General features: G+C 36.3%; 3 protein-coding genes across 3 annotated transcripts; 2 read left to right on the forward strand and 1 right to left on the reverse strand.

The window, feature by feature from the left end:
- The first annotated feature begins 244 nt into the window (after window positions 1-244).
- Window positions 245-1,444, forward strand: LOC141704783 (importin subunit alpha-2-like). The gene is made up of 4 exons (XM_074507957.1): window positions 245-341; window positions 964-1,060; window positions 1,154-1,242; window positions 1,319-1,444. Exons 1-4 carry the CDS (start codon window positions 246-248, stop codon window positions 1,442-1,444), a joined length of 408 nt encoding a protein of 135 aa, XP_074364058.1. The 5' UTR covers window position 245.
- Window positions 1,445-1,564: 120 nt separating this feature from the next.
- Window positions 1,565-5,287, forward strand: LOC141704781 (importin subunit alpha-1a-like). Its single transcript, XM_074507956.1, has 6 exons — window positions 1,565-1,739; window positions 1,836-1,999; window positions 2,085-2,163; window positions 3,881-4,009; window positions 4,572-4,699; window positions 4,783-5,287. The coding sequence occupies exons 1-6, from the start codon at window positions 1,671-1,673 to the stop codon at window positions 5,138-5,140; spliced, it is 927 nt and encodes a 308-aa protein (XP_074364057.1). The 5' UTR covers window positions 1,565-1,670; the 3' UTR covers window positions 5,141-5,287.
- Window positions 5,288-6,230: 943 nt separating this feature from the next.
- Window positions 6,231-16,783, reverse strand: LOC141704780 (lysine-specific demethylase JMJ26-like). Its single transcript, XM_074507955.1, has 14 exons — window positions 16,604-16,783; window positions 16,280-16,401; window positions 15,751-15,850; window positions 15,501-15,648; window positions 14,909-14,972; window positions 14,132-14,834; window positions 13,089-13,418; window positions 12,081-12,290; window positions 11,403-11,475; window positions 11,247-11,332; window positions 9,102-9,221; window positions 8,908-8,969; window positions 7,236-7,485; window positions 6,231-7,160 (listed from the first exon to the last, which is right to left on the reverse strand). The coding sequence occupies exons 1-14, from the start codon at window positions 16,712-16,714 to the stop codon at window positions 6,378-6,380; spliced, it is 3,162 nt and encodes a 1,053-aa protein (XP_074364056.1). The 5' UTR covers window positions 16,715-16,783; the 3' UTR covers window positions 6,231-6,377.
- Between the last annotated feature and the right edge of the window lie 9,103 nt (window positions 16,784-25,886).

The following is a 25,886-nucleotide window of genomic DNA, read 5'->3' on the forward strand; positions in this document are numbered from 1 at the left end:
CAATTTGCCAAGCCCTCTCTCTCTCCCCCTCACTCTCTCTCTCCCTCTCACTCTCTCCCTCCCTCTCTCTTTCCCTCTCTCTCTCCCCCTCACTCTCTCTCTCTCTCACTCTCTCCCTCCCTCTCTCTTTCCCTTTCCCTCCCTCCCTCTCTCGCTCTCTCTCTCTCTCTCTCTTTCCCTCTCTCTCTCTTCTCTCTCTTTCTCCCTCTCTCTCTCCCTCCTTCTCCTCTCCCCCTCTCTCAGTTATGTCGGTTAGCGATAGGTACGAGAATCTTCGGGCCATGGGCGGAGAGAGCTTGCCTAAGAAGCGTTGTGAATGTGTTGAATCCAACGAAAAACTGGTAAAATTTAATTAGATTCAGTTGTTATTGATCATTTGCTATTATAGCCTGAGTTTCAATTTTACGAATTAGATGATATTTAGATAGATAATATCTGTAATTCGAATTAGAGCTATTCGATTATTTTGTATATTGTAAAATTTTAATAATTTGATAGGGTATATTGTAATCCTGAGAGAAGGTGCGAAAGTAGGGATTTCGTATTTACATTTATGTTTATGTTTATACAATGTTAGGGGCTAGGGTTTAACCATATCGAATTTTAATATTCGTCCATACTGTTACATAATATGCTTTCATAAAAACAATTCAAATAGATCTATGCTGATATTTTTATTTTTATTTTGCTAAATAGATCTATGCTGATATTTAAAAGTAAAAAAAGCGAACTTGAGAATTCGAATATATTGGAATTACAATGTAATAATGTATGAATCAATCTGTTGGCGATTCACATACGACGGGTACTGGTATTAAAATATTAATTAAGTCTGCCTAATTCGTATTTATTGATTTAATCTTCCGACAATATCTATCGGTGGCCTGTCAGGTTTATAATCTTCTTATGTTTTCCATGCTAGTTGTTTGTTTCTGCTTAACTTAATTGTTCATTCACTTGCAGTTACTGAGTCCACATGATATGGTTGCGCTCTTCTGGTCCAGTGATCATGATCCTCAGCTTGAGAGAATTACTCGGTATCGGAAATTACTTTCAACAGGTATTAAAAAGTTTTTCTCTCTGGGCTTTGCTTATGTTTATGTTTCTCAGACCAACTGCAAGTGTCTAACATGTATCTATGTTCAATATACAGTTAAAAGCCCTACAGCTGTGGAAATACAACCCGAGTTTATTTGTCGTTTTGTGAATTTTCTCACGTTCAAAAACTGCCCACAGCTCCAGGTTTATGTCTTTTACTCTGCATATGTATTACTTTGTTTTTAACTCCATTGCTTACAAATTGCTTTTACTCTTACAGCTTGAGGCAGCCTGGGTTCTCACTAATATTGCTTTTGAAGCCTCTGAATATGCAAACATGGTAATCGAACATGGGGCTGTCCCTATCCTTGTGATGCTTCTAACTTCTCCAAGTGATAGTGTGTGAGAGCAGGTATCTTTATATTTTTATAACAATCCATTCATACATCCACATTCCATATCAAGTGATTTTCTTTCCTGGCACCCGTCTTACCTTGTCCTTCCCGTGCGTGTAGGCTGCTTGGGCTTTGGGCAATTTGGCTGGTGACTCTCCTTAATCTCGTGATCTTGTCCTTGCTGCTGGTGCTTTGCCGCCCTTGCTCACTCAGCTGAATGAGCATGCAAAACATTCAATGCTAAGAACTGTCGCATGGACATTGCTGAATTTCTGCCGTGGCAACCCAGAGCCTCCCTTTGACAAGGTTGTTTTGAGGTCTTCCTTGTAGTTATTTCCTATTTGATTGATGGAACTCTTTTTAATCCCGCTGATTACCAAGTTTTTGGGATTATCTTTACAGATTAGGCCAGCACTTCCTGCCCTCATGTGCCTTATGTATTCTGATTATAAGGAGGTCCTCACAGATGCATGCTGGGCAATATCATATCTTTCTGATGGTTCTTATGACAAAATTCAAGCTGTAATTGAAGCAGGTGTCTGTCAACGACTTTATGAGCTACTTCGGTAAGAGGAAAACCTTCGATTCTTGATTGAGCCCTTCTAAAACTACCATTCTGGGTTTGACCTCATTATTTGAATTGTTTTTCAGTTTTTATTCATCGTTGGTTCTCGAACCTGTACTTGGAATAATCAGGAACATTGCAAAAGGGGGTGATGTCCAGATCCAGGTATGTTACCGTCTAGGATACTTAATATTAAACTCTGATGTCATCTCACTTGCAACGCCCCTCCCCCCCAAAACAAAAAGAGAGGATAATCTGCAAGAACAATAGAACTATGTTTGTTGATAAAATTCTTAGAAACTAGCAATTGCTGTCTGTTTCCTTTTATGTGGTCTGTGTATGTGTGTAACAAGCGCATTGAAATGCTTACTGTATGTATGTATGTATAGTGAGTTCTCATTAGATTAATTTCATAAGAATCCCTACATAGTCCTCGAGGAGTTCTTTTTTTTTTTTGCTAAGCCTCGGGGAGTTCTTGGGTATCAAGGATTGCAAATATGTGGATTAGGTATTTTATATCATGAGATGATGACATGAGTTTCCAATTTAAAATCATAAATTTGTTTGGTTAAACTTAGACTTAACTATATTTCTTACTAATTGCCAGTTTCGTAGCTGAGTTTTTAGTTGTCAAAACTGCACATGGTTGTAGACTTGTAGTAGAGGTTTTTTATGTATTTTTTGGTAATTAAATTTTGATGTTTTATCAGTGTTACAAAAAAAATTCACGCTGGAGTGTTATAATGATAAATTATGTTAATAATTGTCAGGAAAGTAGATATGAGTTGCTAGTGGTTAAGTATTAGTAGTAGTTAGTAAGGGCAAGTTAGTCTTTTTCACTTGCATTAGTAGTAGTGCAGCCTATAAATAGCTGAGGAGTTGTAATCTTTCACTTTCAGTATGTTGAATATCAATCAGAAAATGAAAATCTTTTCCACCACTCTGTCTCTCTCTCTAGACTTTCTCTCTCTATAACAGAATTTCAACTTCTGTTTTCTTCTTCCCCAAACTATCTCTCTCTATCTGATCTCTCTCTCTTTTCTACCTCAAATCTCTCTTCTGAACTCTATTATTCTCTGCAAATCTGCTCTATCTGTCTTACGTACTTGTTAGTTAGTTGATTTACTGCATTTATAAACACAGAACCACAAAAACATTCAAATATTATAAAACCTCAAATACAGTTCCTGACAATAATCCCTAACTACAGTTACTCTGTGACTTGTACATGCTACAAATTTGGGAATGCTAAATACAGTTCTCCTAAAATGAAATTCTGAAGGAGCTATTATTAGGTTCTTATGTACCGTTTTATGATGTGGGAATTAAGGTAATTAAGTAATGGTCTACAAAGGCAGCGGTAGTTTCCATGAAAAATAAAGCTGTAAGTAGTGCTTGTCATGTATGAATGGAGTGATTCAGTGATGTAGATAAGTAGATATGGACTATGGTAGTACTAATGGTATTTTGCTACATACTCTTCTATTATGAAGAAATGAAATAAGGCCTGGAATTTAAAACAAACTATTTAATTAGACCAGAAACCACAATTGTGGAAGAAAGTGTAGTTAGCGTTAACAACATTACTCTAACATGATAATGAATAAGTAAGAGGTCGAGTCAAAGTTCTATCCAACGAATAAGATCCTGTTTGTTATATAGAATATATGAAGATTCTTCAGTAGTCTACTTTCACATTTTTATTTTAATTTGGTCTATTCACATGTTAAAAAATGTAAAACAAAGTGTGATTTTTTTTTCAATATGTGAGTATTGGTTGTACCTAGTTGTAGTACATTTGATGCAGCAAATATCGTGGTATTTTGTTCTGGCCTATTTTTTGGTTGTTTACAGCTTATATACTGTATATTCTTTCTTACAGTGTATTATTGAACATTGTCTTCTCCATTGCATGGTGAGCTTTTTGACGATCCCTGATAGTGCGATGGATGTGAAGGAAGTTTGCCGGACAATTTCATACATTACTGCCGGAAACAAGGAACAAATACAGGTTTGTGTCTTGCGAGCACTTAGGGTTCTGATATATTATTCCATATCTGTGCAACCTTCTTGTGTCCCTGGCTGAAATATGGTTTAGAATTGCTATATGATGAATTGTTAAATGCATGTAGGACTTTTAGGTTGAAAGGAGAACACTTTATATGGCAGGATGTCATTTAATGTCACACAAAAGATTACACTAATATTACCAACTTTGTAAATGGGTCTAGAGTTCACTTTTCCATCATTATTGTGATTTGTCTTTATGTACGAATGTTGGATGAAGTGAACTTAAATGATAGTAATTTATACTTTGCACCTGTTGAATTTGTCTTAAAAGCATTTTGGTGATAATAGTTACAAAACTAAACCCGCCCATTTTGATCAACATGCAAATTACTCTTCAGATGAACTAAGAATATTTGAAGCAATATTATAATATCATTTTGTATGTGTTTTCTGGGTATCAATGTTATGGTAACTGGTATTGCTTACCGTTGTGTTTCACTTATTCTTGCTTCTTGGTGATAACTAAACAAATGAACTAAAAAAATTGTAACCTGACACAACAGGCTGTAATTGAGGCAGATTTATTTGATGCGCTGTTAAATCTTAGTGAAAATGCTGAATTCGATGTGAAGAAAGAGGCAGCATGTGCAATTTCAAATGCTACTTGTCGTGGTAGCAGTTTTCAAATTAGGTATGTTCTTATTACACATGTTTTACCTTACATATTCCTTTGTATGTTGAACTGCTATACTAATGGTAATGTTTTATTGTTAGTTACCTGGTGGACCAGAATTGCATCAAGCCTTTATGTGATTTACTAGACTGCCCTGAATCTAGGATTGTAATTGTCTGTTTGGAAGGACTAGCGAATATTTTAATGGTAGGAGAAGATGATAATAATATTTTGGGGACGAAGGTTTGCTATAATGCCCAGCTAATCGATGAGGCTAAGGGACTCGAGAAAATAAAGAAGTTACAGAGTCATGACAACAATGAAATTCGTGAGAAGGCTGTTGAGATTGTTAAGACGTACTATTTGCCATACAGAAATGGAGCTCAGACTGATGGCAGCTGCATGTTCGGCAATTTAAAACTAGTCAAGGTAGGAGATGAGGTGATGATAGTTCAGTGAATCCTGCCAACATGACAGTAGCCCTTTCTTTCAATATTGTGTAATGTCTCTGAGGATTGTATGAATGTTAGCATTAATGTTGTTAAACCAGATGCCTAAAATTTATGCCTTAGATTTAATGTTTGGTTTCTCCTAATACGACTCTTGTTTTGCCCAATTAGTAACAAAACAAAATTCGATGTTACTAGAAGATGGGGTTGCTCAATAAACGTGATTTGCCTGATACCAAAGAAAAATAAAATAAGATAAGATAACAAATGGAAGGAATTTTTTTTGGATATTTATCAAAAATATAATATTTTGTAAAATTATTTGTGATTTTACTAATTTCTGAGAAGATTAATAAAGATATTATTTTATTCTAAAAATATTTGCAAAATTACGACGTTACAAAGTAGGTTGTAATTTGATTAAAATTGTGCACTTGGTCACCGATATGGCTGCAATTTATAGAATGTATTTTTACAATTTTTTTATAAAAAATCAAGTTGCAAACATGCTTGAAAAATGATTTAACGTATTTTTATATATATTTTAAAAAAGTGATAATATTTTTACAAAAAAATTGTAAAACTTTGGTATTTATAAAAAAAAACCTTTTCTTTTTTGACTGAGGTAGTTTCTTTTGCATCTAAAAAGAATCCCTTTGAATGATTTATTTTATTTTTAAATATCAAAAATTTTAAAGTGAACTAGTATAACAATTAAAATTTTTTTACTTTTTAAATATAAATAATTTAAAAGTGTACAAGTATGACAAAAATTTTATTTGCCAATTTATATATTTAAAGATATAACGTAAGAAGATATTATTTTAATTAATTTTGTCAAAATTTCATTCTTGTTCGCATGATATTTTTTAGCACTGAATTTATACTCCTCAATAATAACATATTTGGGCTGAAAATGTATAAATTACATTTGTTTATTTCATGTCAATTTTGGAGATAAAGATATGTTCCCCAACATTTTTTTTGTTATTGGCTTTTAACTTTTGTTAGGACATACTTCTATACTTGTTTAACATTAATATAACATTAATAAAGTACTGTCAACCGCAACTGCAGATTGATAGTGGTGCAACAAACGGTGAACAACAACAACAACAACAACTACAACAACAACGTTTACAACAACAACAACGTTGGAATATTCAAGTGTCATACAGTGAAGCATCACAACTCCCCTCTATAAGAACCAAAACAACATATTTGCTAGTTAGGATAGCAAGATTAGTTTAGAAGTTCAAACCATCGACCCGTTTTCTCCACTCATTCTCCAACTTGTGCAGATTATCAATCGACTGTTGGAGAGTGGACTCGTCGTCTACTGCATCTACTCCATCTAGGTTGGCTATCGTATGGCTTAGACGAGCACAAGCTTTTCCCATGGTATCGGCTTCAGTAGTAAATTTTACGATCTCAGAGTCTATGACTTGATTCCTGGACTGAAGATTTTGTACCTCTGAGGAGAGCCTGTCGATTTCTGACAAGTTAAATGTTTTTTCTTGCTCCAACAGTACCAGGTTATCCACACAATTACGATATTTTTCCATGTAAGTCTTAAGTTGCTTCACTGTTGACCTATTATCTCTCTGCAACATGCCACGAGTCACTTCCTTTTCAAGCTCGAAAGCTCTACTAGCTAAACCTGGCAAATCACGGCGTAGAGACAAGAACCCCTGGAGTAAGTTTGAAGGGATCCTCCGACAAGAGAGCAAAGCAGTTAAGACTTCATTAAACTCTTGGTATCTAAAATCCTTGCCAAGCTCCCAAAGTTCTCCATACATACCCTTCTTCAGCACCTGCTCGTATTCAAAAACGGTCTGTTCATCGAGCTGAATTTGAGGTGGGAGAATCTGATCGAACTTGTCACCTTGAAGCATGTCTGCCAACTGATTAAAATAACCTACTGTGTCAACAGGGAGTGAAATGGGAGTTCGATGAGAGATATTTGGGGAAGCACGCACAGTGCAAGGAGCTTGCGTGGACTGAACCCAGTCAGAAGTATGAGGAACAATCTGGATTTCATAGAAAAATGTAAGAAGAGACAAAAACAGAATAACCTAAAGCACAACATAGTTATCTTACAGTACCTCAAGCTGCTTCTCCGAGGCAATTGTAAAAGAATTGTGGTTATGAGTTTCCTTTTTTCTACCATTCTCAGTTGGTGCCTCTTCTTCCCTTGCCGAAGGTCCCTGGCCAAAATCCTCAACCCCCTTATCAATTGTAAAAGTCACGGATTCCGTATCTATTCCAAATGATTGACCACCATGGCTGTCCTCTGACAATAAATTAGGTGACTTGGATAGCTGGAAGCTGTTTTCCGAATAAAGAATAGGCTGACTGGAAGTGAAGGCATAATAATATCTAAGTTAGAAAACAACATTGCTCAAACTAGAGAATTTTACTAGTTAGAAACCTTATGATGCCTAAGAATCCTAGTACAAGCCTAAGAATCCTAGTACAAGAAGTTTGACTCTCTGCAAGTCTCTGTTCAGATTATAACCCAATAACCACTATAATGGATATAAAATTTAGAGCTAGATCAATAGGTGTACATGAAGATCTTGCAACTAAATTAAGAAATAAAAGTGATATTGTTTCAAATGAAGTGCGACGTTTGTCAGCGGAAATGATGTCAGAGCTTTCTACTATAACCAAAAAAACAACATTAATCATTTATTAAATAAACTAGCATATTGTAATGTAGTGTTGTCTAACAGAATGATGCCATGTTGGTTGGATTTTGGACGTTATAAACTTGTTAACTGTTAATATATGTTGTCATTAAAATCAAGTTATTCAAGTAAGTGTAAGTGTAAATAAAATAATATCGAAGTGATGTTTTTGTATCAAAATCCCAAGGATTGCTAAATCAAGATGTCACGCATATGACAAACCCTCACCGATGCATACACTATTATTGCTATATATGTAAATTACATATTATGGCTATGTGAATCACATATTATGCCTAAAGCATATCAACTAGAAGAATTTACTCCTGCATCAGTAATCATATTCAGGTTAGTTGGTGGGATTAGAGCCGGCAATTTCGTACACGATAACACGACACGAAAACGACACGAAAATAATGGGTTTGGTTTGACATTTTTGGTACACGAACACGAAAGTACACGGATGAATTTAGTGTTGGTTTTAGGTTTACACTTGGGTACACGACACGAAACGAAAGTACACAAAATAAATAAATATTTAAATAAATTTATCGAAATTATATGAATACATATATCTTACTATAATATTTATAGAATATAGATACAAAATAGATTCAAATTTAAATTTCATAAGACTTGACTGCACTTGAGTCTTTATGATTTATTGACTTAAGACTCGACTAGTAAAAACTTAATACTTTTATCTTTATTTTTATTATTAATTTTAAATTACACGAAACACGACACGAAACGTACACGAAATGAAGGTACACGAACACGAAACGAAACGAATCCTTAACGGTTCGGGTTTGGGTTAGACATTCATGACACGAAACACGAAAGTACACGACATTAAAGTACACAAAACGAACGAATTGCCAGCTCTAGGTTGGATTAGGCATCACAAATAAGAGTAATACTTTTAGGTTTACTTATCATCGGAAAGCGACCTACTTTTACTAGAAAACCATTACAAGAAGAAACTGGAAGTGGCCTAGAGAGAGAGAGAGAGAGATGGGAATCCAGCAGTAGAAAAAGAATTCATATTCATATTAGAAAAGAAAGAGAAGGAACGAAATGTTCTTACGGGTTCAATTCCTCCAACTCATCCACAGCTCGTTCAATAGCATTGATAATCAAGTTTTTAACCTGTTTCAAAAATAAGTTAAAAGTAAATGGTTGTCAAAGAAAGAATTCTTAAACAGAAAATAGTGAAGTGGTACAATTACCAAATAGAATGAGGAAACCGAGGACACCACAAATATTAAAACAGTCGTGTACCTCTAATATATCTTTTTTGGCCCTGTGATGTTGGGGAAGTTCACGGATTTCATTCTCCAATCGGATGCACTGATGAACATTTTCGGGCGAGACAAATCCCACTGAAACCTTCATGCATGACTGGAAAAATACAAAAATCATGGCAAGAGATTAAAAAATGAAATACCTTATGTCTAAATAAAATGCCAACATCGATATAATTCATGAATTATCTATTGATATAATCACAGCCTAATATATCCCATGTACAGGCAGTAAAAGTTATAAATTCTGAATTCCGGCGAATAGTGGTAACTGAAACCCTGCATCTAAAATTATAAGTACTGTTGTTGTGATAAAACATTAGTCCTTGTCTATTAAAAATAATAATTTCCCTTCCCATCCCATTCACTATATTTAGAAATTTGACCTAAATATAAAAATAGGGCGCGGAATGGTACATGTGATATACAAGTTTAGTATTTGGAACCACAATGTGTATCCGCAAGTTCGTTATGAGTACCGACTGGCGACATGGTATACACTTCTGTGACTAACATCTGATATAATTATTCTGCGCTTTTCACGGTTATATTTATAACAGAGATGCCACGATTTAATCATGTAGTACCTACATGCAGGTTGCACTCAGTATTTTGGGCCCTATTCCCAGATTGTGGTAGTTTGGTCCACATTTCATCAGATTTGTATATTTCAGGCAATATTTTTATGAAATTTACCATCTTAGCTTCCAAGGGTCCTTGGTATTGCCACTAGAACTTGTAATAGAAACAAATGCTCGGGTAATCTTTGCTAGTATTTATACATTCGGCTTTTTTAGGTAAAAATTTTACAAATCACAAAAGAAAACATCTCTTTCCTAAATTTTTTTCTTTAACTTTCATTGCCACAGTCTTTTTGCAATTTCAGTATACAGAAAACTAGGTTTTGCAATTCAAAACCCTCCGAAATAGTTAACCATTCACTCAAGTACAGCAATAGAACAATGATATCTTAAACCAAAATGAATTTACATGTTATTTGACAATAAGAGCTCTGCCACTTTGCCAAACTGAGTTTTTCCATCAATTTTAATAATCTTGATGCTAATCAATATATTTTTTAAAATATCAGAGAAGATTAGACTGTAATATTTTGCATCACAACACCTATAATATTTTATCAACAGAAAAACCTTTTTCCCACAAATTCTGTATAGATGCATCAAAAAAATGGCATTCATGATATTAAAGAAATTAAGTGGATTACAAGACCTAAATTGGTTTACGGTTTATTAGTTATCTCGCAAAAATAGTTGACACTACAAAAAAGAAAAAGAGACCTATGGACTTGTTTATCTGAGATGGTAACTTTGTCATGGAAACTTTAAACTTAGTGTGTGGGACACATTTAGCCTAACTTTGATGCTTTTCCACCTTAGCCAATCTTGAAGACTGAATCTTGTTTGCAAGTTCATCCTGACGGACCCTTTGTATGAAACAGTATGGTAACAAAGAAAAGAGAAATAAGTCTGCTAAATTGTTTTGTATGAAACAGTAAGGTAAGTAGGTAACTATTAAAAAGTTGATATAGTTAAGAAGATAGATTAAAACTCATAAATGAAAGTTTACCAATGATGGAATTATGTGAATTTTATCTGTTGATAATATGTCTTGAAGATCTTTTATACCACTTGACCATTGTTCATTATATATATTCAGGATATATGCTTTAACTGTTAAAAAAATTTGTTTACACTAAAATTTGTTCGCCAGACAGACATTAATTCAAGTCTACAAGTAATTCCATCAAAGATCAGTAAGTTGTCCAGAATGCCTATCTTCCAGTGAGAGCCTTCTATTTTATATAAAGGCTACAAATCTCTATAGGGGGCGGTCAGGGGAAAGCGATTCTTGCAGCATACCGTACTACATTATTATTCTGCGGTACGTGTACAATAGGGTTTTTGGTGTGAATGCGGAGGGGCCAACCACAGAATAATACTGCGGTATGGTATTCTAATAACAATTGTTTGCCCTAGACCATCTCACACCTCTATAATGTTACCATATAACATGTAGTAGCTATACTACTAAACAATATCCAAAAAGACATAAACCAACAGGCAATCGCTTCTGAATATGGTAACCAACTAAATGTATTTACCTTAATATCTCTAACTTGATATGGGCATCCAGCAGGTACAAAAACTGCATCTCCTAGTTGTTGCACAAAACTCCATGGCTCAATTCCTGTAAAACATTAAAATTCAAATCATCACAGATATTCAGCATAAAACCAATGCAGGATACACAAACTAACCGTATTCAGCCTTGAGTCTCCTTTTGTGTTCCCCACTCAAGTAGAAATTTTGATCATGAATAGGGTGGACTACCTGTAACATTAGAAGATTGATAACATAGTAGATTCTAATGCTAGAATATATAGTCATTTCCATATGCACAATATAATATCAACCATGCAATCTAGTTGTTGATTAATTACCAAAATTATTAAATACGTGTGAATTAATAAATTTCTTTAGGCTGAGTAAGTGTGTAGATCGTGCTCAATTCCTAAAAAATTGGCAAGCTGGTTGGGTTTAGGACATAATTTTTTTGTACTAATCATGTAAAAGTCAATTTTATGTGCAGAGACATTCTGCTAAACACTAAAATGAAATCAGTCTAAAGCGATCATGCATCAATGTTCCGTACTTATTAGCTAGACAAGTCCTAATTCTTCAATAATAACATTTATGATCAGCTAGTTCAAAACAACCAAGAGTAGTTTCTTATTCTTTCATGCTAAACTATTTTTTACCACTAATGCACGATAACCCCCAACCTCTTACATGTCACAATCGGGAAGAAATTTTTGCCTCAGAAAACTCGAACTCCTCCTAGTTAAGGAACCAAAGTGTGCAATATGGAAAATAAATATATCCCTCACATTTTAAATCACGCTGATTCAAATTATATGCAAATTAAATCACATTACCTTCTCCATTGGAGAGCAATTTACATGCCGAAATTCTTTAAAATGTTTACTTAGATACAATTCCAGTTTAAATACATCAGCTCGACGGAAAATATCCCAAAAAGCTCCCCCATCTGAATTCTCGAATTCTTCAGCTTCATTTATATTTCCCATCATGTCCAGCTGCGATGTTGATAGCAACATCGGTTGCACATGCATCAACACATTCACCTGCAAAAACAACACAGTTATTCAAAAATCAATATAAAATATGATAACTATAAATCGGTAGTAGCTAGCTATTATACTCCACGGCATGATTTGATATAATTTTAAATCAACAGATTTACCACAGTACCCGTCAGTTTTATTTTGCACAAACAGGTAAACTGCTTATAACTTTTAAATCAAAGGAAAACACATTCCATAGACTATGAAAGTACATAGAAAAAAAAGATTTAGATATATATATATATATATGTGTGTGTGTGTGTGTGTGTGTGTAAGGAAATCTCAAGCTCCCTGTAACCAACTTAAAAAGAAGCACACTGCTGCATTTAAATTTGAGTGATATATATTGAAGGAAAATGATGGCAATGCACTATAATATGACAAAATGCGCATCTTCTTTTTCTGTATTCATCAATTTTTACATTTGTTCTAGCTTCAAAAAAACTAAGTTTCTTAGCAAACTTGGCGCATTAATATCTAAAAGATGGGAAGATGCATTCTAAACCACACATACAGTATGGAATTCTTTTCATAAAAGGACAAAGAAAACTACATAAATGATTTTAAAAAGTCAGGGCACATTATTTAAGAACAAAAATAAATGCTATTGTTTCTAAGTAATGCGAGTACATTAAAATAATGTTGAAAATTCAGAAAAATTCACATGTTCAAGAGACGTATAGTAGCATCAGCTTAAAATTTTCATTCCGCACAGATTGCTCATTTCACTTTCATGCAAGCCTAATATTAAATTGCCTAAATTAAAATGACGAGCAATTTAAGGAAGGAATTACTTACTGTATCGCACATATTGTACTGGAGATTTTTTACAGAGTCTCCGCGCTCTAGCTCAGGAGCAACTCCATAAGAAATATGCATCTTTGGCCTCAAGTCTGGCTTCAGAACTCCGTCAGATGGCATGACAGCGAGATTCAGGTTACCACTATAAGGATGTGTATATTCTTTAAAGGGTAAACTACTGATAAACTCCCAGCTGTGTCGTGGTACAAGATAGTTGAATAAAGTAGACGGGGGCCAATCTTTCAACTGTAGAATTTGGGGACACCCATCTTCTCCAATTTGCCCCTCCTGATAACCCTTGAAAAAATGAGATAGTTTGGTATCCACCTGCATGGCATCCAACGACAAAATCATTTCATAGATATACATTCTTGAATATTTTACAAACCAAACTCCATTTTGTTTCTAATCCTATAGAAAAAAAATAAGTGATTGTTGTCGAACCACTATTGTAGACATCCAGACCTGAGTCGTGCTTATTAAGTCTCAATTCATACTTCCTAACACATCCAATTTTAGCATTCTATATTTCCACCCTTTGCACCTTTAACCTTCAATTCATTCTCATCGTTCAAATATCAAACCTAAATTTTCAAAAATCATTATGATTGAACGCATTCCTAACTTTTCTCGTGCTGTGTTCCTTCATCTCTTCATCAATGGAAGGAACACGGCACGAGAGAAGTTAGAAATAAAGCGACACCTTAACTGTGGATTCACACTATAGAATAAGGTGACACCTTGACTGTTCAGGGACATTCATATTAGTAAACACGTTGTATTAAAATAAGGAGAAGAAACAAGAGCAGTAAGAACATATATTTATGTAAAGCTCATCAATGGAAGGAACACAGCACGAGAGAAGTTAGAAATAAAGCGACACCTTAACTGTGGATTCACACTATAGAATAAGGTGACACCTTGACTGTTCAGGGACATTCATATTAGTAAACACGTTGTATTAAAATAAGGAGAAGAAACAAGAGCAGTAAGAACATATATTTATGTAAAGCATAAACAAAGTTAGAAACTGGACTCACTTCAACCCAATCCAAACAGTTGATGGCAACCACATTCTTAAGCGGGGGATTTTTCTTGTCTTTATTCTGCCCAAACGCTCGCCGGATAACCGATGGTTCCCAGCTAAGACCACATGCAGTTTCAAGAACATTATTAACAATCACCGGCTCACCGTTAAAAAAATGAGACTGGAAATGCTTTAAGTCATCATCTTTGATGTTCACAGCTGTAGGACTATACAAATAATTGTCATTGGAATTTTCACGCAATGTAGCTCTTCGTAAATTCCCACCGCTATCACAGGAATTAGGACAAGTGCACCATTGCAAAGAACTTTCAGGCAAGTCCCTCAAGTTGTGTTGCTCAAAAAGTGAATTTGCTCTCCAAAACAAGGAACTAATGTGATCTTCGTTTAAAATATGCTTTAATGTAAGTATTCCATTACCACAGCCACCCATATCTTTCAGGGGACAAAGAATATTTTCATTTTCATCAAGTTTCCATTCATATGTTGAATTCACACGATCCTCGCACTTAGTTTCATCAGCATTTCCTGCACCACGCAAAAATTCCTCTCCAGGGTTTTCGATTTGCTTAATTTCTTTCTCCTGAACACCATGTAGGCAGCCATCACACACCTCTTGGCAACAAGTGACGCAAAGGTTATAAGAGCAGCGTGTACAGCTTCTGTGAAGATCCGGTATATAGGTTTTGCAATTATCGCTGCATAGAAAATAAGGTGAAATATAAAGTCTGACTATTATAATGAAAAAAAATGAGAGATCCTGGAGACCTACCAATACACATGTTCATTTAACTGATATATTGCCTCCTCAACTTTTAGCTGTGACAAAGATACTCCTGAACAAACAAAGAACACATTGTGAAGTGTAAACATGGATGAATGCTAATTCAAATAAGAGGCCAAAGGATTATTTCAAATACACAAACCTACTCGTCACTTTACACTGTTCCAAAAGAGGTAAATAGCTGCTTGGATGCTTATTCAAATCAGAGGCCAGAGGCTTAGTTTCTATATTAATCAGCTAAGTAAATATGGAGAAAAATATATAGAAATTGAACAAATTAAGCATATCAAGGATGACTTGGAAGATTCGTTAATTGTGAAGAAAGTAATAACTATTTATGGTATCTCTGAACATATTACATTATTGAAAAACATAATGCAACAAATAAAAAAATGATTAACCAGTAAACAGCTAAACAGTGGCTGATAAATTAACAGGGAAATAACAATCTATGAGCATATGACTCAATGACTAGGAGTCATATAGTAAAATTACATACAAAGTAAAGAAATAAATTAAATGAACAATGCAGGAACCAATAAAAAGTTTGGAGGTTTTTAGATGCAAATTGAACTAATACCTTGTATTTTAGCTTCCCGCGTCTTCTCCCATAGTTGTTCTTCATGAATTTGTCTCATGAAGGGCATAATCATTTTAAGCATATGCTTGGCAGTCTTAGATATATTATCTAAATTGCGTATGACCACGAATTTCAGTCTTGTTGCCTCCTAAAAAATCAACATAAATTGCAAAAGATGACTATGCTGGAAAAAAGACATCTTAGAGTCACGATAGGTCATAAAGATAGGGAATATTTTGAATAAACAAACCGGCAAAGAGTTTTCTAAACGCAAGCATCTAATGCAATTGCAGTTGCCTTTACAAACGGGACATGCAAGCTCGAAATCCTTCTCACTCAACATCGGATACCTGCACAAAATTATATAAATTATCAATGTATCAATGACTAAAGGGCTAAATGCCACAACAAATTCAGTATATGTGACAATGTGTTCCCGTAACACAACCACCCCAAAAAAATTCTTCCTTGCTAAAAAGTACAATAAAAAATTCAGAGGTTTATTCAAGATTATTACAAAGATCTCTATTTCTAAATAAGATCCATATTACAACTGAAAATAGATTCATTAAAATAATTGCAGAAAGCTCTAATATCTCCAGTCGAAAAGAGCTGGCGGTCAAAAGTAAAGATCATCACTAGCATATTAACTAATCAGGATAACTTCCCCCTTTTGCTAATTAATTAAAACTTTGTGCAAAATGAATAATAGTTACTTCAATCATAACCTGCAAACAAGATAAATTTGCAAAAAATTGAATGAATCAAAACAGTCATACCACTTGGTAATGCATGGTACACAATATCTATGACTTTTGCATTGCAAACACCTAACAACTTGAGCCCCTCTATCGCTTTTACACTGATGACACATATTTGAACCCGGCACCGTTAGAATATCCTGTTAACAACAATCAATGGAAGAAAAAACAACAGAACATAAGCTCACACGTAAAAATAATGAATTTCACTAACTTCCATCAATCAATGAACCAAACAGATCTCCCTCGTTTTTTTAACAAATCTACCTCCTTTTCAATTTAAAACAAGCATTTTAAAATAAATATAAACATCCAAAATTGAAAAGTTTTTTAGGAACTTACATTACAATTGTGATCATTTTTTTTCTTTCTTTTTGAAAATTTTGGCTCGATAGCTTCTTTGGATTCATTCAGCTTCTTTGTCTTGGGAGTAGAACTAGATGAGAGTTCCATTGTTACAAACCCTTCAATTGCCGATAATTTTTCTTTAATGAAGAACTACCGATAAACCTCACAACACATTTGCACCTGTACGTTTCAATGAATAACTACAACATGTTCCAGTTATTAAAAAGTACAAGAAAACAAATATTTGACGTCATGTGGGGCCCATGACATTTATTAAGTTGGACTTTAGAAAAGAATAAAAAGTTTATTTGTTTGATTTTACCTTGAAAAGTAGAAGAAAATGGGGGGGTGTTCAATCTAGATTTTTAAAGATTTACTTGGATTTTAAAAATCCAGGTGTATTCAATTTGGATGTTAAATGATCTTTTAAAATCTTCGGGGTATTCAATAAGTATTTAATAAAGTCTTCTGAAAATTTGGTGGTATTAAATTGAGATTTTGTAAAATACTTTAAATCTGATCATATTCAAAACTAACATTTTTTGGATTCTATAAAATGGTGGATTCTGGTGGAATTTCCAATGTTAATGAAAAACTACATGATATCCATCAAAATCCACCATTTTATAAATTCCAGAAAAATCTATAAGTTTCTAAAGGACTTCACGAAAATTTTATTAAATACCCCGAGATCTTAAAGGATACTTCAAAATTTTGAATGAACACCCCAATATTTTTAGAGAGTTTTTAACAAAACCTAATTGAATCTCACCATATTTTAGTGGATTTTTTGTAATGATTCATCTGGATCGACGAGCTTTTTCTAATCCTAATTGAACAGACTTGGATTTCTAAAATCCTAAAATATCTTTCAGAAATCCATACTATATACATCCCCGGCCCTGATCTATGAGATTAAGAATGATTAGAATAAAAATCAAATACAATATTTTAGAATCCTTATATTATTATTAATCTGTTACAATCTGAAACCCCTCCCCCTTTTTGTAAGGACCCATGATTTCTTTTAGTAGGACAGCTAATCTATTAATTTTTACCTCTTAAGAAAACGATATAAGAGAAAGTAATGACTATTGCATGGGTATTTATATTACATTGGGTTTTTTAATTGTAAAGATGTTTCTACCTAAAACGAAAGTAAACGAAAGTAAAAGAAAGTACAAGGAAAAGTAAATAATTATTGTATGGGACCATTGGAAGGCTTGGAGGCGCACGAGGCATGACTAAGCCTAATATTCTTGCAGTAAAGATGAGCTCCATCTATTAATTTGTGTTTGTGCATATCCGTTAATTACCTCGCACAACACCGTCGACATTGTGTTGGGTAGCTTATGAAGTGCAACATGTCAGGTTTGGTGTGCCTCATTTCAAAACAATGTATTTTTATTATTAAAGATTAAAGATCAGGCAACAACAAAGAATCAAGTCACTGGAAGAAGTTAATTTATATGTTTAGACCATTGTAATAGTATAAGGTACAAGTTGTTTCAGGCTAAGTTCCAGAAGATTCAATGTACTAACCTTGGTTATTTGTAATCAATGTTTTGAAGCAACTTACTGCTGCTGATTGATTAATTGATATCAAAGATGATATTACGATAAATTATGTGTTGATTAGCAAAAAAAAGGATTAAATAATGTGTTAGTCGTCTGTGGACAAACCTGTTCCACCAGGCATCAACGCACCAGAAGGAGATCGACTTATTTATCTATCAGAAAGAATCGATTAATTCCGAACTAAAGATCTACAAGAATTATCAAGTTAATGGTTATATCACCCATACAGAAGAAATTGTGAGAAGTAATCTGTCAAAGCCAAGTCAAAGGGTCAAGGTTCGAAAAATATTAAGTTCTAGAAATTGACCAGACAGATTTGATTAAACTATTGATTGTTCGACATTGAGATAAAACTGACCATCAATAGTGTGCAAGAAGCAGCCGATAGTTTTAAAAGTATCTCTGATACAACTTGGCCAATACTGCATCGATAGTTTCTCTGGATGGCCGATAGAATTGCAACATGGCGATAGAATTTATGTACTATCGATAGTTTTAGTTGTAACGATAGTTTTCAAAAACTATCGTTGATAAGGCAAATTCAACGGTAGACACGCGGTGTAGACAATAATTTAGGTGTCTTTGCAACCCAATATCTTGTCAAGGACATAATATCTTTCAACATACAAATAATTCCATATATAACGATGCTTTTTAGTACATAGAAGATTAAGTTTATTGAGCTAGATTTACTCTTATAAAGTACTATCTACTACCTACTATAGGATGTGTAATTGTGTTACAATCATAATTACTGAAAAAATTAAAAAGTTAATTATTCTATTCCTAAGGATATATAGCAAAAATACACAGTATATTAACAAGTAGTTAATAGTGATATGAATCCTCATTTTCAAATTACTCCCTGACTTTACCAACAAAATTAGGAAAAAACCACAAAGAAATGCATAAGTAGAATAACTGCAGTCATATACACACTTCTTAGATTGTTTGATGCCTTTTTTTGTCATCATGCCCTTTCTATAACTTCCACTTTCAAGAGCTTACTTTCTTTTTGTTTCATAGATTATCACATGATTTACAATGCAACAACAAAGGGATAACTAAATAAATGTATACGCAATATTTGACAGTGGTAAGTCAGTTTTTATTTCACACTGCACAATTTAGAAAGAATTCAACATCATATTTTCACGTCACTTTCCAAATTTAAAAAGAATTACAAACATGAAAAGGGAAGAAACATTGTGTACATACAGTCCTAAGATTTGATTAAAGAACACATGAAGGATATTATTATAATCTTGCATCTGTATTGGTATACCGTAATATGTTGTTAATAACATGAAATATAATCGAAACTAAAGTTTCTTCCAAGACCCCCATTAATCGTGAAAAATATATTGAAGGCATTGAAAAGATGAGGTAAAGGAACATACCTCGGATTTCAGCTTTTATCATCTTCTTCCCGGAATGCACTTGAATGAATAGTTTCCGGAAGGAAAGAACCAACGGAATGATGTTTTTAGAATACTAAAAAATTCTTCATTGTGACTTTGAACACTAAAAGTTTCCTTATCCTGGGAATAAAGGAAAAAATCAACCATGAGAGCTTTATACATACAAAGAAAACATCAATAATAATAATAATAATAATTAGATAAAAAAAACAGAACTCCGGAATGTTTTTTCTTTGAAAATACAAGCACTGTTGAGCAAAATCATCTTCCCTAATGTTCTAGCACCTAAAGAGAAATACACAAGTATGAATTGAATTTCAGTTTAACCTTCTAATAATCAAACTACCCAAAATATATATGCCCAACAATGTAACATCTCAATCCCACATCGGAACATGCAAGGAGAAGGGAAAGCTGCAAGAGCCTGCAACTATACAAAACGGTGACGCCCAAACTCCCTGAACTTATATAATTTTAAAAGTAAGCTCATAACAGAACCTAGGATACACATAGTATAAGGGCATAAAAAAGATTCATAAATTACAAAAGAAGAAACATAAATTACCATTGTCATGTGTCCATGCACAACGCTTTTGCTTTGGCTTTGGCATAGCTGTGTTACTGAAAACTCCCATCAGCAATCTCCTCGTCCTTGTGTTCATTTTCAATATTCTCATCATTATCACTACTAACAATAAATACAATACTTGTTCACCCAATATCAAAAATTATCAGAAGTTTAATGTAACACAAAAATTCACCTTTTTTCAACGTAGGTAAACTAGAGCCGCAACCCTTCGGATACCCTCAAACCACAACCGCATTTAAGAGATTCTGCCTAAGAGCATGTGACCAAGACCCCAAAATTTACCTCTTAGTTTCTCTTGATATGTATTTTAAACAAACATCATGTTCTTTCTTTTGTTATAGTAGATACGAGGGTTTGGGGGTTCTTGGGCTGTGATCATAGATCATCATCATACATGTTAACCCAAATGCAAAATTTTAATGTGATGACCTACTTGAATTAATTAAGCGGTTATTTTAAAAAAATGATTTTTTTTATTATTTTTACAAAAGTATGTTTTAAAAAAAATTATAAATAATTTTTCAATATTTTTTTAAAAATGCAGTTTTGCAACTCGATGAAACCTAATACAACAAAAATCGACGCAGCCAAAAATAATCTAAGTTAAACATAAAAAAAGTTGCATAACTCGTTATCTCTTAATTTTGATTGCAAATAATATTTTTATAAATATTTTCGGGAGGTAATAAAATCGCTGACAAATTGATTTCTTTTTCTTGCTCCAACTGGTTGTCCTCACAGTTACAAATATCTATTGTCCATGAACTTTCAAGTTCCTTCATTGTGGAACTATTAGCCCTCTGCAACATGCCATGGGTCACTTCCTTGTTCGGCCTGCCAAGTCGCTGCGCAGAGATAAGAACCCCTGGTGTAAGTTTGAAGGAACCTCCTACAGGACAGCGAAAAAGCGAGACTTCATTAAACTCTTGATATCTGGAATCCTTGCTAAGCTCTCTAACTGTTACGTCCAGATTCCTTGGGTAGCTTGAACAGGCTTCGGCTGTCTTAAGCCTTAAGGATGGCTTCGGCCGTACCTGAAAGTGAAGAGAATGCGAGGATTTGTACCCCCGATTCATCTCCGGTGTGAGAATCAGATTCTGGTTGTAAAGGTAGGATAATAATACAAGAAAAGTACGGTGTTTACGAGAATGTGTGTATGTTTTGTCTTACTTCACAAGGGTTTTTATATCTAATTCTGTCTTGAATGTACAGCCGTTATAAATCATTAAGGAGGGAGTGAAAAGGGGGTGTTATGTCCCTTGTTCTGTCCAACGGTGTGCGAGTAATGGGACTTGGCCTGGATTTCCGTGGGACTTCGTTTCGCGGGCCTGGAGGTCCTTCGGCCCAATAGCTTAACCGCATATTGGGCCTTCGTTCGATGGGCCCTGTAGGGCCTATAACCAACATGTCCCTGTCCTTCGGTTGGGCCTCGGGCCAGCCGACGGACACCGGTCTCGGCCCATATTGGGGTGAAGAAACCCTAGGGCGACCGCTTCAGTTCCGCCTCGATCTTCGGTCGTACACGTGGCAAGCTTGTGGGGACTTGCAGTGCATTAATGTGACAGCTGTTGGCACGTTGTTCCATGGCTCAATCTCAACCGTTTTAATCTGGGACGTCTATTTCAAAAACCCCCAAACGTCGCTTTTATGAATTCATTTTAGGCGCCTATATAAGCCCATTTGTGCATTTTCTTTTCTTTTTATCACTTTCAGTTTCTCCACACACAGTGACGAATTGCGGTGAATCTTTCAATCACGGGCAACAGCAACTCCGTCTTCCCAGATTATCCCATTTCAATCCAAGAACATCTCCAGATAAGTAAGTACATTTTCTTGCTTTTCAGTTGCTTTTTACATTTGCATGTCAGTTTTCTGTGTTTTATGATGTTTGCATGTGGGCTCAATGGTTTTGTTCTGGGTTCATGGGGTTTTTCTGGGTTTTGTGTGTGTGTTATTGTGTTTTTTGGGGTTTTGGGGCATTTCTGGGTAGGTAATAGAAGTTTCTCTGGGTTTTACCAATTTGAGAGGGCCCCATGGGTTTAAAGATGGCATGCGAGGCGTTTTCTGACCAAGAACGTTCTTCGGGATTTCTTGGTTTTAAAACATCTTTCGGGAGCCGACCCAGGGCGTAAACATGTGGCCCGGAGTTTGAGATGTTTGCGAAAGGTTTTCTGTAGGCAAGAACATCCTTCGGGTTGGCTTGCCCCAGGAGCAACCTTCGGAAACCGCCTCCGGGTTTTTTGTTCATTCGGTCCTGGGACGTGTACTCGGTTTTTTATTTTTTCTCTTCTGTCTGCTAATCCGAGTACATGGACTAATGTCTCTCTGTTCCTGATACAGGGACATGGACCGAGCGAACCGCCCCTCAGATTCTTGGGACCCCTTGTCGAACAGCTTGGCGGGAACGTCTTCTATTCGCCTCGAGCGGACAAGACGGGCCCTTTTTGGTTCGGCCGCGGACTATCCTGCAGCCAACAATCGATCAGAACTGTCGAAGGGACGCGTGGTTCAGATGTACGATGATTATTCCGTCCCTCGAGGGTTCTGTTGGCTGTATGTGCCGAGGGAGGGCGAAAGGATCTACGATACTCTCAGGGTGCCGGAGGGATACGGAGGCTGTGCCGTAGGGGTTTCGGAAGCGGCCTTTAAGTGTGGCTTAAGGGTGCCTCCGTTGAAGCTAATAAAGCATCTTTTCTTCCAGATGGGCATCGCCCTCGGACAGATGGACCCAAATGGGTTCATCAATATTAACTATTTCCAGAACAGATGCCTTCACGCCGGGATCGCACCCAACACTCGTCTATTCTGGTACCATTATGACTTTCGGAAGAACCCGAAGAGTCCCGGTTTTTACACCATCGCCCGTCGAGCAGGGCGACCTGATTGGACGGCGACCAACTCGAACAACAAATCCACTCACACTCATTGGTGCTATGTGAGTGGTCCACGGTTGGCTGCCATATCGGTTTGGCGAGATGTGAATCCCTCGCTGCTTCTTATGCCGAGCCTGACCTTGGAGGAGAAGGAGAATTACACGGCGTTGGTGGACGTCAGTGTGAAGAAGTTGGGTCCCGGAGAGTTTCGGGACAAGGACAGGCTCTTCAGCTTGTGGGTGGGGGTAACAAAACTTCTTTCTTTGTTTTTTTCTTTCATTAGTTTTGTCCCATCACCTATATAATTGTTTGTCCTTGTTATGCATTCGGTTATATATGCTTGGACCGACTTGCTTCCTTTTATATTTCAGTGTCTTCGAGAGAGGCTTTGATCGAGAGGAAAAAGACCAGGGCGGCCGAGAAGAGGGCGGCTGAGGAGGCGGCGAAGAAGGTCGCCGATCGGAGGGCTATGCCAGATCCTTCGGAGGACACAGGCGAGAGGGCTCAGACCGAGAGGGCTTCGCCGCCCCGCCAATCTCATGCGGCTTCTGAGGCCGAGGAAGGGGACGACCTGGAGTACATGGGAGAGGGAAACCCTTCCAAGCGGACCCGGAGCAAGGAGGGGATCGTGCGTTCCTATCTCCCAGGGTGGGGCGTGCTCACGTCCGACCATATTGTGTACCTGGCCCGGCAATCCACAAAGGAGGTGGCTTCGGACTTGTGTCATGGCCTCCAGCTTCCGGTCGATCTTCTGACCTTCGCTTCAGCCTCTGCTACCGAGGCCTGTACGGAGCTTATGTCCTTCCTATCCCTGGTATGTTTTTTAATTTCTCCCATTTTTATCTCTCGCCCGTCTTTTTCTTTTCAACACTTTTTAGTAATGTTTTTTATCTTGTCTTTTTGCAGGCTGCTCCTTGGGCTGCAGCCGTGGATGATAAAGTTAAGGACATGGAGACTCGGATGGCCGAGGTGAAGGAGTTGGAGAGGAGGGCCACGGCGGCCGAAGAGGAACTTCTAAGGGTGAAAGCCCAGAACGAGGTCGAGGCCACTGTGCTGAAGGAGGACAAATCCCGGCTGGAGAATGAATTGGAGAAGGCGAACCGGAGGATCTCCCACCGGAACGTCCAGCTGAAGAGGTCCCGAAAGGAGCTTCGGAAGAAGCAGAAGCAGCTGGACCGGACGGAGGAGCGCTGCTTTCAGTTCGGCGCTGACTATGTCCTGGAGAAGGCCCATGGCCTGAACTGGGATTATAAGCAGTTGCTGGACGACAGCCTGGAGGATCATATCGGCCGGCCAGCAGTCGAAGTCCCTCATGTCTCCTCCGGCGAAGACGAAGAGCTCTCGGATGAAGACCCTCAAGCCTAAGCCTTCAGCACTGAGGTGCTTGATATGACGGAAGATGATCTTGTTGCAAAGTTTGCCGTTGGTGTTTCCATGGTCATACCCAACTCTTGCAGCGGCATTCTTCGTTCATCTTCTTGAATTGTATTTTTATTTTTTGTAATCGGTACTCCTGCTTTTTGTAATTGGTACTCCTACCTTCGAGCTTTTGTAATTTAACTAGCCTTCGGGCTTTTATATTTTAATGCATCTTTCATCTTTCGTCAGCATTGTCTTATTTACTGCTTTTAATAGTTGTATCTTCGGCTTCATCCGCCTCAACAATTAAAACGAATCGCCTCTTCGGCATTATTGATGCCTTAACGATTTTAATGAAATGAATTGTATCTTCGGCTTCATTCGCCTTAAGAACTTTAATGAATCGTCTCTTCAGCATCATTGATGCCTTAACGATTTTAATAAATTATATCTTTGGCTTCATTCGCCTTAACAATTTTAATAATTTTAATAAAATGAATCGTATCTTCGGCTTATTCATTCACCTTAACGATCTTAATGAATTGTATCTTCGGTTTTATCTGCCTTAACAATTTTAATAAAATGAATCGTATCTTCGGCTTATTCATTCGCCTTAACGATCTTAACAATTTTAATAAAATGAATTGTATCTTCGGCTTATTCATTCGCCTTAACGATCTTAATGAATCGTCTCTTCGGCATTGATGCCTTAACGATAAAATGAATTGTATCTTTGGCTTCATTCGCCTTAACAATTTTAACAATTTTAATAAAATGAATCGTATCTTCGGCTTATTCATTCGCCTTAACGATCTTAGTGAACTGCTGCCTTACTACCCCCTATGGCCCCAAGGGTTAAATGTCGAAGGTGACTTCGGGCTGTTAATTCTTTTACTGCACTTAGCGAAGGAACAGGGATGCTGATCTTTCAGCGATTTCCCCTAGATCGGCATGTCATGATTTGTTCGGCTAATAGGAGGTCTTCTTCGGGATTGCCCCTGGACCTGATTTTGGGTCCTTTTTAGAACACATGATTGTGGCCGAAGGACTATGTTCACCGTTTAGATTGCCCCGGGACAGGGGTTCCTTCGGATTTTTTAATATCAAATGAATAAGGGGTGACGAATGATAGGGCGTTAATATTAGGATTGCCCCTTAAGGCCCTTAATTCGTGTTTAGCATGTTCAAATTGAGTCATAATAGTGTAGTGAAGGATGTTCGAGTTTTGGGGGATTGCCCCTTATGTCTCGTGTTCAATTAACAAATTAGACAAGGGCGGCCGAGGGGTTTATCTTCTTCGGGATCGCCCTCAGATAATACTCGGGCGGCAGCGGCATGTGTAAATAAAGAAATTTAACAGGAAATGCATCTTTATTTATAATCAAATTGTTTACATTCTTCACATGTAATTCAAATACAAACTTTTAAGAAATTTCTTACTGATAAAATTTTCGAAG

This window comes from Apium graveolens, unplaced genomic scaffold (assembly GCF_009905375.1).
Source record: "Apium graveolens cultivar Ventura unplaced genomic scaffold, ASM990537v1 ctg8243, whole genome shotgun sequence".
In the NCBI taxonomy this organism is placed as follows: Eukaryota; Viridiplantae; Streptophyta; class Magnoliopsida; order Apiales; family Apiaceae; genus Apium; species Apium graveolens.

Excerpts from the sequence above, each read along its gene's own strand:
- LOC141704781 (XM_074507956.1), top strand. The coding sequence starts at position 1,671 with ATGCTAAGAACTGTCGCATGGACATTGCTGAATTTCTGCCGTGGCAAC. Across the intron at positions 1,740-1,835 it reads CAGAGCCTCCCTTTGACAAG|ATTAGGCCAGCACTTCCTGC; the intron begins GTTGTTTTGAGG and ends TTATCTTTACAG. Across the intron at positions 2,000-2,084 it reads CGACTTTATGAGCTACTTCG|TTTTTATTCATCGTTGGTTC; the intron begins GTAAGAGGAAAA and ends ATTGTTTTTCAG.
- LOC141704783 (XM_074507957.1), top strand. The coding sequence starts at position 246 with ATGTCGGTTAGCGATAGGTACGAGAATCTTCGGGCCATGGGCGGAGAG. Across the intron at positions 1,061-1,153 it reads TCGGAAATTACTTTCAACAG|TTAAAAGCCCTACAGCTGTG; the intron begins GTATTAAAAAGT and ends TTCAATATACAG. Across the intron at positions 1,243-1,318 it reads AAAACTGCCCACAGCTCCAG|CTTGAGGCAGCCTGGGTTCT; the intron begins GTTTATGTCTTT and ends TTACTCTTACAG.
- LOC141704780 (XM_074507955.1), bottom strand. The coding sequence starts at position 16,714 with ATGGAACTCTCATCTAGTTCTACTCCCAAGACAAAGAAGCTGAATGAA. Across the intron at positions 12,291-13,088 it reads AGTACAATATGTGCGATACA|GTGAATGTGTTGATGCATGT; the intron begins GTAAGTAATTCC and ends TTGTTTTTGCAG. Across the intron at positions 7,161-7,235 it reads CCTCGGAGAAGCAGCTTGAG|ATTGTTCCTCATACTTCTGA; the intron begins GTACTGTAAGAT and ends TATGAAATCCAG.